This window comes from Guillardia theta, assembly GCF_000315625.1.
Source record: "Guillardia theta CCMP2712 unplaced genomic scaffold GUITHscaffold_120, whole genome shotgun sequence".
In the NCBI taxonomy this organism is placed as follows: Eukaryota; class Cryptophyceae; order Pyrenomonadales; family Geminigeraceae; genus Guillardia; species Guillardia theta.
Window position 1 is genome coordinate 186071 of NW_005434554.1, and position 9939 is coordinate 196009.

At 52.5% G+C, this 9939-nt stretch overlaps 6 protein-coding genes across 6 annotated transcripts in view; 3 read left to right on the forward strand and 3 right to left on the reverse strand.

The window, feature by feature from the left end:
• The window catches only part of GUITHDRAFT_79492 (hypothetical protein), a gene marked incomplete at both ends in the record, with an annotated part of 1357 nt that extends 774 nt beyond the window's left edge, over window positions 1–583 (forward strand). The window contains 4 exons of the mRNA XM_005822728.1: window positions 31–135; window positions 192–312; window positions 361–394; window positions 448–583. Coding sequence (XP_005822785.1) covers window positions 31–135; window positions 192–312; window positions 361–394; window positions 448–583 — 396 coding nt within the window. The remainder of the gene's footprint in view (window positions 1–30; window positions 136–191; window positions 313–360; window positions 395–447) is intronic.
• Window positions 584–891: 308 nt separating this feature from the next.
• Window positions 892–1135, reverse strand: GUITHDRAFT_79449 (hypothetical protein; the record flags this gene model as incomplete). Its single annotated transcript, XM_005822729.1, has 2 exons — window positions 892–996; window positions 1043–1135. The coding sequence occupies 2 exons, from the start codon at window positions 1133–1135 to the stop codon at window positions 892–894; spliced, it is 198 nt and encodes a 65-aa protein (XP_005822786.1).
• A 1110-nt stretch (window positions 1136–2245) lies between these two features.
• Window positions 2246–2956, forward strand: GUITHDRAFT_146264 (hypothetical protein; the record flags this gene model as incomplete). Its single annotated transcript, XM_005822730.1, has 6 exons — window positions 2246–2325; window positions 2376–2454; window positions 2511–2597; window positions 2644–2721; window positions 2772–2852; window positions 2900–2956. The coding sequence occupies 6 exons, from the start codon at window positions 2246–2248 to the stop codon at window positions 2954–2956; spliced, it is 462 nt and encodes a 153-aa protein (XP_005822787.1).
• Window positions 2957–3092: 136 nt separating this feature from the next.
• Window positions 3093–4278, reverse strand: GUITHDRAFT_118083 (hypothetical protein; the record flags this gene model as incomplete). Its single annotated transcript, XM_005822731.1, has 7 exons — window positions 3093–3178; window positions 3229–3284; window positions 3334–3426; window positions 3478–3534; window positions 3593–3639; window positions 3699–3770; window positions 3820–4278. The coding sequence occupies 7 exons, from the start codon at window positions 4276–4278 to the stop codon at window positions 3093–3095; spliced, it is 870 nt and encodes a 289-aa protein (XP_005822788.1).
• Window positions 4279–6603: 2325 nt separating this feature from the next.
• On the forward strand, window positions 6604–9639 carry GUITHDRAFT_146266 (hypothetical protein; the record flags this gene model as incomplete). Its single annotated transcript, XM_005822732.1, has 14 exons — window positions 6604–6624; window positions 6671–6713; window positions 6875–6917; window positions 6986–7067; window positions 7122–7222; window positions 7264–7329; window positions 7382–7409; window positions 7462–7531; window positions 7585–7654; window positions 7698–7845; window positions 8210–9274; window positions 9322–9384; window positions 9433–9549; window positions 9598–9639. 14 exons carry the CDS (start codon window positions 6604–6606, stop codon window positions 9637–9639), a joined length of 1959 nt encoding a protein of 652 aa, XP_005822789.1.
• Window positions 9640–9740: 101 nt separating this feature from the next.
• GUITHDRAFT_118085 (hypothetical protein) overlaps window positions 9741–9939 on the reverse strand; it is a gene marked incomplete at both ends in the record, with an annotated part of 4826 nt that continues 4627 nt past the window's right edge. The window contains one exon of the mRNA XM_005822733.1: window positions 9741–9916. Within this exon, the coding sequence (XP_005822790.1) occupies window positions 9741–9916 (176 nt within the window). The remainder of the gene's footprint in view (window positions 9917–9939) is intronic.

Consider the following 9939-nt stretch of genomic DNA (forward strand, 5'->3'; position numbering starts at 1 on the left):
CCCTCCTCTTGCATTCATTCTCATCTCCAGGTCCTTCCCGAGATGCAGAGCAGGAAGAAGGGCGTCGTTGTGAACGTGGGATCATTCGAAGGGAACATTAACGCTCCTTTCTATGCAGTTTACGGCGCCTCCAAGGTGATGAGCTTCACTGACTCTTCTGCATTCTTGCTGTATGACAAGGAGCCTGCCAGGCGTTCGTCGAGTCCTTCAGCAAGTCCATGAACGTGGAGCTGAGAGGGACTGGAGTGTGTGTGCAGAATCACGTCCCTCACTATGTGGCCACGAAGATGGCGATCCCCAACGAGAAGAGAAGTAGGAAGGAGCCTCTCTGCATGCAGCGTGCCTGACGGTCTTCTGCAGGGAAGGGAAGCTTCATGACGCCATGGCCGAACCAGTAAATCAATGCCACCCTCGTCGATGCCTGATCGTTTGACGTGTATATGCTAGGTGGGCCAAGGCCTCGCTCGCTTGCGTCGGATATGAATCTTACTGCACTCCCTACTGGCCCCATGCCCTCCAGGTGCTTCATCCTGACCTTTGTCTTATGTCTTCGCTACTTCCTATCTCCTCCTCCTCCTCCTAATACTACCATCACCACCACCACCACCTTGTGCATTTCTTTTGCCTCTTTCTCCTCCACGTCCTCAGTCGCTATTTCTTCCAGCCCTGCCGCGTTTCTAATGCCCTTCTCTCACTCAGGCTGCCATTGCACTCTCGTTGCCTACATGGCTTGTAGACAACATGCGCTACAAACAGAGCAAGCTCGTGAGATCTATCGCTCTTCGGAAGAAGCAGCAGTGAAGCAAGATAGTTGTTGGATGAGGTTTTTCAAATCTTCTCCATCCAGCTTATGTACATGAATGGGAACATTCTTGCAAGCCACACCTCTGATCATTTTTCAACTTCAAAACGACACACAGGGCAAGTCCGATTTTCCTTGAACCATCCTTTGATGCAATCAGGGTGAAAGAAGTGCTTGCACGGGAGCGTCAAGATCTTGGCAGCAATCGTCAAATCGACAACACCTCCCTACCGTCCTCACCTTGTCGGTTGTCTCGTATTCACATTGGCAGATATGGCACTTGTCTTTCCGCGCTTTGGCTCTGTGTATCAACTGCACCGGAAAGCTCCTCATCTTCCTGCCAACCACTCTCACTCGCTCTTCCTCTCCCTCGACCGGAAGCGACCTGTCCGACACGCCCCTCTTGACTACATCTTCGTCGAGCATCTGCAGAGCTTGATACTCGTCAAAGTCTTCCGCCGCCCTGCTGTTGCTGTTTCTACTGCCCGCATGCCCCACTGCAATCCTGTCAGCCTCCGTCGTCCTCAAGGCTGAGAACTTACTCGAGATCGACCTCGTGACGGAGTTAGCAAAACTAGTCAAACTGGGAAGTAGCAGTTAGCGAGGGCGCGGCTGAAGTCCTAGAGCAGCGTGTACATGTCAGGAAACCCGTTGAACTCGAGGGGCGGAGCCGGCGCATGGGAGACGTTCCTGCGATCTCTCGGAACATCGTTGAGGGGGAGCGAATGGCGGGAGAAGCTCTCAGACAAGGAAGGGTGCATGCTCGCACGAGCTTCATCGAAAGACATCTCTGCGAACCTGTGCGATCACCTTCAGCAAGCTACCAGATGCCTCCTGACGTAAACACCTGCTCATAGACAGGTATTCTCCCCCCATGCTCGAAGAACTGCTTCCCTCCCTCGGTTGATTTCTTCGCTGCGCACTCCGATGCATCTACCTGTCAAGTTGGGCGTGAGCATGAAGCAGCAGGAAGCTCATTCTTCGAATTCTTGCGTTCTTGCACTCACCGTCCCTGCTTTCATCAAAGGATCGTTACCCCGAATTCCCTGAACTATTTGGCTAACCTTCCTATCCTCTCCCCCTATCTCCCCCTCCTCCTCTCCCTTAACCTTACCGCCCCCCCCCCCTCTACCTCTCCCAATCTTCATCGCTGCCAGTCTCCTCCTGCTCCCTCTCCTCCTCTCCCTCCCCTCCTCCATGTCGCTTCCATAGCGAGGGCTTCTCGAACAAACTCCTGTTATCATCACCCTCATTCACAATCTCATCCCCCTCGTTCACCAATGGCCTCGGGATGGCTACAAGGATGGATACTGGTGGCGGCGGTGATGGCGGCGATGAGAGGGGGAGAGCTCGTAGCGGGAGGGAGCGACATCCGGGGAGGAAGCGAGGGCAGGGCAGGAGCACCAGCCTTCGTCTCCCAGCTGACTCGACAAGGGGTCTGCCATGAACATGAGCAGCCAGTGCGCTGAGAACCTTGCACAGGGAGGCGCGGGGTGCATGCACATGAGAGCTGAGAGCTCCAGGTATGCTCGTGCTCTCTTGCGATCCATGGCGTTGATTGAGGTGGGGGCAGCAAGCCCTTGAAGCGAGTGGTGGGAGCTGTCGTCCTACGAGGCGACGAGGTGTTCATGGCGAAACGGCAATCGAGCAAGGTTCGTCTCTTCCGAACCTCCAGCACATGCAGAGGCGTTCTTACCTCATTGTGAAGGACTATGGAGGGATGTGGGAGTTTCCTGGGGGGAAGGTGGAGGAGGGCGAAGATGACCAGACAGCCCTGAAACGAGAAATGCAGGAGGTAACTCTTCTTGGGGGAGTGAGGGAGGATAACGAGCATGATACAGGAGTTCAGCGTCGACTTGCGGGTAGGAGATTTTCTTGCTAGCGGGGATGATGGTCGGATCGAGCTGTTCTGCTATCTGGTGCTTGAAGAGGGGGAGGGCAGCTCCTGCTGTGGTAACCTCGTGAGCAGGCAGAAATGTTGGGAGACCCTGTCCTGTCGGAGCATGAGGAATGTCGCTGGGTGGGGTTGGCGGACTTGCAAGACCTGGAGGTGTGTCCTAGTTGGACAGGAGGAGCTGCTGATCACGTGCTTTCAAGGTGCCGCCAGCAGACAAGCCTGCCATCTCCAGACTTCAGAAGATGCAGAGGAGATAGGGGGGAGCTTGTGTTGCTGTGAAACAACAAGAAACAGACAGAATAAGAACGAGCTGATGCTTACCGGCAGACATCGCAGCAGTTGCAGTGACGATCTTACTCCTGCTGAAGTCATATCCAGCTGTCTTCCTTGCTGTCAGCGGTGTCGAGAGCTATACGCGCCCCCACTGCCCTTCCTGAGTCGCAGGGTACCTAACTCCTTGTCGCGGAATGGTCGCTGTTCTGTCAAACCTCGTGTCATGTATTCCGCATACAGAGATGACTTGAATCACTTGGATCAGCTGGGAGAGGAACGCCGGCATAGTTCACTTTCCGCCCGTATTTGTCCCTGCGGAGGCTGTCAGTTTGCTATGTATACACCGCCGTCTCCATGTCACGTGAAGCCGCCCGTCACGTTCATGTCTTCGAAGTAGAGCCCCCTTCTACGGACCATCTTCCAGAACACCGTCGTCTTCTCTCCACTCGGTGCTCTGCACAGCAAATCCCCATGAGTAGCCTCAGCCTTGAAACAACTCGCTCACATGTCCGTGGTCAGCGGCGCATCTGCGAGCTCCTTTTGAAATTTCTCATCCCTCCTCCTACCATGGAGAGGAGTCACGGAGTATGAGCACAGTGCCACACACTGCAATCAATCACTTGTAGTCCCAGTCGCTAATCTGCCCTCTTTCGTTCAAAATGGGGCCCTGCCTCTAGGATCCAGTTACCACGGGGTCGACAGTGATGCGGCAAGGGAAGAACATACCTCACCCTCGCTTTCTGAAGATGAAGACATATTGCTGACGACTTTGTGAGCTCTTTTGCCGGCATTGGATTCCTGATCATCACTATCAAACGTCAGGTTGCACCTTGTTCTGCATACAGACCAGTCCAGTTGCAGCTTGTTGCCGTTGAAGGGCAACTTTAGCTGCTTCTTGGATCACTGCTCGCTTCTTGACAGAACTGGCACTGCTTGCACCATCTACACCTCTATCCGGAAGCCTTGTGACACCGGGGTTGAAGTCTCCCAAGAACTCCAGGGCTCGACTCTCCAGTTCGTATCCCCGATCAGCCGATTCTGGGGACGATGAAATATACGGCATCGAGTCGCATGCTGGTTGCGCAGCATCTCCGGGGACACAAATCGCATTTGACCTGTCTTCCTCGTCGTGTGTTCGGTTTTGCGGTTGCTGTATGACCTTGTGAGACTCCGGAGGCAGGAAACTATGAAGCCCAGTCCCTGTGAGGTTGTAACTCGATTCCAAAGCGGCTTCTTTTGCTGTATCATTCTCCGAGGTGTTTGCGTCTTCTTGTACATGATCAACGACTGATGCATTTTGATCCATGTTCAAGCTATTCCTACTGAATAAGTTCTCCCTGCACTGCTCTTTCCGCGTGGTTGGAAATTTTCGTAAAAGTTTTCTTCTACGCTCCAAAAGAGTTTTGAGCGCAGGATTTTCGTCTTGACAGCTTGCATTTTCACGCTTCGAAGCACTGAGAATGCCTTCTGATAGTGGAAGATCATGTTCTTGTGTGATAGAGAGTGGGAGACAAAGAAAGTACATCATGGCAAGAACGGAGGAGTAGAAGGGGAGCTTTCGTGTAGACAAGACCATCGCTGTAGAGTGTAGACGTATCCTATGCTCGACCCGTTTCTTATGACTACTGACGATGCCGAAAGTGTCTTGCTCTTTCCCCTCCCTTTCTTCCTCTCCCTTCTATCCCTTCTATCCCTTCTATCCCTTCTCTCTCTCCTCTCTCCCAGCCTCCTCCCTCGAGTTTGAACGTAGGCGACTGATCCTGCATGCCCAATAGATCGTTATGTTACCACGTCTGATGGTAGACCAGAGCCAGAGCCGGGCCCGGCCTGCCAGTGCCGCTGAGCACGGTGCCGACCCGGCTCGGCCGGGCCCGGGGGCGGTATGAGTCTTTCACTGACCGGGTCAGTTTACTCCCGTCGGGCACATGAAGACACAATCAACTGTGAAGCTTCATCAACTTCCGAGCCAGGGGGAGTCAGTGCCAATGTACTAGGAGCACATGGCATGGCATGATTTTATTAGAAGGCCAATTAGAAAATCATGCGGCTAGCAGGTGAAGGGTGAAGATGAGAGCCGTGCTAGTTACCACAGTGACGGTTCTGATGTGCCCCGAGGGGCAGGGGTAAGGAACTACTGACTGGTACTGATATTTAACGTAACTTTGAGTAAAGAAGGACTGACTAAGGGCCGTTTCCCGCCGGCTCCCAGATTCCAGATTTTTGACTTTATTCAAAATGATTTGAAATTTACCCCGAAATATTCACCGGTGCTTTCAATACATACTGACAGGGGGTGGGGTCCACTGCCTGTTCATATTTCATGCTCCCAGCGTACCCTGCCTACCTTCTAACAATTTTTCTCGATTGAGCTAATAGTATATTTCCATATAGTGCCTGCCCATTCGAAAAGCAAAATCTGGGAAAGTCAACCGCATCGTTTCATTCTCAAATTAAAATGACTTATAGTTGAGTTCTCCAAAACATTTGGAGGAGAAAAAAAGAAATTGACTTATATTTGTATGAAAAAATCTGGAATCTGGAATCTGGGAGCCGGCGGGAAACGGGCCTAATATCAGTGACGGTGTCAGGGGCCCGGTAAGTACCACCCAGGGTGAATTTATCTTTTGAACGGATGAGGCGGGGAAGGGGAAGCGGCTGCTTTAGGTGGGGGTGGGTGGTGCAGTATCCGATGATCATGGGGCTCCAGGACTATTGGTCTGAGTGTAATTTTCGTAACTTTTAATGGGTGGGGTACTTCAACAGTGGGGTGGTCGGGTTGTCGTGGTTGAAAAATGGGGGTTGGGGGTGGTCGTTGAGTTTTTGTCGCGAGTACCTTTCCGGGCGATGTCAGATCAAGAGGCTGAGAAATAGGGGTGGAGATAAACAAGGTGGGGTGGTGGTGAAACAAGGCCTGATATTTGTGAAGTAGGTGCAAATTCATTTAGAAGCAGACAAGTAAAATCAGGGTAAGGGTCCTGGTGCACGTCTGGAGGGCTAGAAAGATGGGTACCAGTCCCTCGTCGTAGGGTTGTGTTTCGAAGGGAGGGTAGGGTCCGGAAGAATATCTGGGGGACCTGGGGTAGTGATCACCAGGGTAGAATTCGATGCCTTTCGGGGGTGGGTACTCAGCGGGATAGGGTGTGGTGGGGGTCATGTGTTGGGGTATTTTGCTTTGGTAGGGTAGGTGACTCTCCGGGACTAAATTCGCATGGTGGCTTGTCGTGAGGAAAGGGCTTAAGCTGAGCGTAGTGCTATGGCGGGAGGGACGAGGATGAGAGCGATGCATGGGACGATGAGAATGGTTGTAAGACAGCATATGATCACATCGAATAGCTCAGCAATGCTTTCTTGCCAAACCATACCTCAGTAGAATGCGTCACCGGCTTCGAAACCGATGCTCCTTACAGAAGACTTTGATGCAGCAACAGCGTAATCAGTTCGAAGACTGTTTCCCATATAATTTGCTGTGAGGAATATTTCCTGTAGATATTCTGAGACGAGCGATTTGAAGCTCATTTACTTAGATGAGTTGTTGTGTCCTTGTACATTTATGCATGCAATTTCTGATAATGCTTTTTCGCAGCTTCTGAAATGTACTAATAATTTCAACACCTCATATTCGTTTATTGCAATGTCCACGAGCTGGAAAACTGTGAGCAAAGGCTTTGCAATGCCATAACGACTGAAAGTTTCGGCAGAAGGGGATTCAGATCTTATTGATCGCACACCTTGTGGGCTACGGTACCCTTCCAAAGCGATGTGCTTCTGCTGATTTGAAATCTTCACACCAGCAACATCTTCCTTATCAGAACAAGAATTTTCTGCCCTCGTCAGCAAGTCAGTAACACCACGAAGCTACTACAGAGCTGACTATTGCACCAGGCTTCATAGGACGATCCCAGGTTTGACTGCGCAGCAGTACAAGCTTCTGTTCGATAAAGTTACGTAAGTGCTCTTGCTGACTGCCTTTGACCCTATGTGAAATCCTTTTATCCTATGTGAAAATGGAGCAGTTACACGGAATGGAGATCTCCGAATAGCATTAACGGGCCATCGCCAGAGTTGAATGTTACCTTCAATGTTGTGATCTACCAAGTACTTGTTTAATCCATTCTCACCTCTGAAATTTGCTGATGTTTGCTGGTACAGATCCCTCCCTTCGTGATGATCAACAACTTCGATGGTCCGGACCCTGGTAATGCCATGCAAACCAGGACGGACAAGGCGGGTCTTTCAGGATTGACGTATGGGTTCGTGGGTAAAGTACAAGTCGATAATGATTGACTGACAGGATCGACATCCTCAAGAAGATTAAAGACACGATGGGGATTAACATCAACTACTACTACCCTTGCGAGTGAGTCATCCTGCTGTAGAGCAGCCCTTTGCCTGACAACGTCTGTTTGCAGTATGTTGAACTACAACAAAACAAGCAAGGTCGCATCCCCTTGCTGACTCTGCTGCCTAGCAATCTCATGCCATGTTGCAGTGTGCTGAATACGACAAGGCAACTGCTGCAAAGCAAATGATAAGCACAGGCACTGCTGGTCCTTTCTATGGTATGATTGATTGCCAGCCTGTAAGACCGCAATGTGAAATCCAACTTTTACAGGACCAAAGTCATTATGCAACTCAGTGAATGATTGCTTTGGAGCTGGGGCGTTCAAGTTATCTTCAGACTTGTAAGGTCTTGGGCGTGCAACCTCAGGAGTGATTGTGCTTCAGGACGAGCAACTTCTTCGTGACGCAGCCGTACATGGAGAAAGGGTTCTTGTTGTTCACTATGTCTCAGCCTCAAGCCTCCGGGCCCTTCTCCTGGGCAGCTTCCTTCGACTACATAGTTTGGATCCTCATCGGTGCTGAGATCGTCCTGGTATCTGCTCACCTCCCCTCCCCCTTCCTCTGACTCCCCCCTCCTTTGACTCCCTCCCCTGACTTCCTCCTTCCCCCTGACCTCTTCTCCTTCCCCCTGACCTCTTCTCCTTCCCTGACCTCCTCCTCCCCTGACCTCTCCTGCTGACTAACTCCTCCCCTGACCTCTCCTGCTGACTTCCTCCTCCCCCCTGACCTCTCCTACTGACTTCCTCCTCCTCCCCTGGAACTCTCCTGCTGACTAACTCCTCCCCTGACCTCTCCTACTGACTTCCTCCTCCTCCCCTGACCTCTCCTGCTGACTAACTCCTCCCCAGACCTCTCTACTGACTTCCTCCTCCTCCCCTGGACTGACCCACCGGCAGGCGGGCATTGTTCTGATCGTGATTGAGGGATACACCAACAACGAGACGCTGACTCGCAACCCTTTCATGCTCGTTCTCGACACCTTCTACTGGTCCTTCACGCTGGTCCTGGGGGTTCAGGATCACCAGCCAGTCACCAACGCAGGAAGAACCCTTGTTCTCGCGCAGCTCTTCTTTGCCCTGCTCCTGAAATCGATCTTCACTGGTAACCTCAACAGCATCTTGCTCCAGACGCCGACAACAACGAGCATCAAATCCATCGATGAGTTCATCAAGAGCACCAACCCTTCCATCTCCTTGTGCTTGCCCACCTTGCAGAACTCTACATCTACCTTCATCCAACAGTCTGAGAGCATTTACGGTTCCACGATCACGAAGCACTACGAGAAGGACGTGTCTTCCTGCCTCATGAATGTGTACCAGGGCAAGTCGACCGCGACATTCTACGATGATTCTGTCATCAGCTACAAGGTCAACAACGAGTTCTGGCAGATGGGAATGTGCGGGAACAGCGGGGGTTATTGCTCTCAGCCTGGCTTGACCCAGGACACTTGTAAGTGTGACAGTTCGGCCACCAGCTGTAACATCACCTTCACGAGCGTGCAAGGTTCCCTGGTGTCAGTGGGCGACATCTTCGGCAGCTTCGGATACACCTTCATCTTCCCTTTGTCCTCCACTCAGATGCATCAGCTGCAGTTCAGTCAGGTGATCCAGTACTTGAAGGAGACAGGAGACATCTCTGCCATCGAGTCCAACTGGATCGCTGGCTCCTTCAACTGTGCTGGCAGCACGGGCAACTCGACTGCCCTGGGGCTGTACAACATGCTGGGCCTGATCATCTTCGTCAGTGTGTGGGCATTTGTTGGCCTCGGCGTCGGGATCTTCGAGAGCATGATCAAGTTCTTCATCTCGCTCTGCAAGGGAACCAAAAGGAGGAGAGCCTCTCGCTTCGCTCCCACCTCCGATGACGAGGCAGTCGTGAACATCAAGGACGGGGGAGGGGCTGCTGATGCGACAGCCAACGGGGACAGGGATGAGACCCCCGGGACCCCAACAAGAGCGAAGGTCCCTCCAGCTGCGCCTGACCTGTCACCCTGCTGATACCCCAGCAGGAAGTAGAGCTGCCTCCCGACCTGTCTGGGCTGCCGACGAAGGAGACGCTGATGGAGCTGGAGGTAGGAGAGGTTCTGTGTGCGGGGCTGTGACTGACGTATCGCCGCCAGGCGAGGCTTGACAGGATCGAGGAAAGACTGGAGGACCTCCTGTCTCCTCACGAGGACAAGGGCGCAGTCGGGGAGGCGCATCACAAGGGGTTGAACGGGAACGGGACGAGCTCGGGGGTAAGTCGTGGAGCCTGCGACTAGTGCGACTGGCTGACGGGGGAGCAGGAGCAGCAGGACTTCGACTTGCTGGGATCATGGAAGAATTAGGGGGAGGGTGCTGGCAGTCGGGGAAAGGGGGGGGAGGGGATGGGGATAGGAAGGGTAGCGAGAGACACGTCGTGAAGTGTAGAAAGAATATTTTGAACTGGTCAAATGTACTGGTCCACCCGAGCATCTCGAGATCCGAGCGATGCTCCGTTGGATTTCTGAGAGTGCGTGACCTTCTTGTAGTAGTTCCAGTTGACTGTGGGAGCGTCGCGGGTACCAGCCGAGGAGACTGACGAGTTTTCCATGGAGATGAACCACTGAGCGCGGTTGCTGGGCTCTGCAAGGAAGATGAGAGAAAGT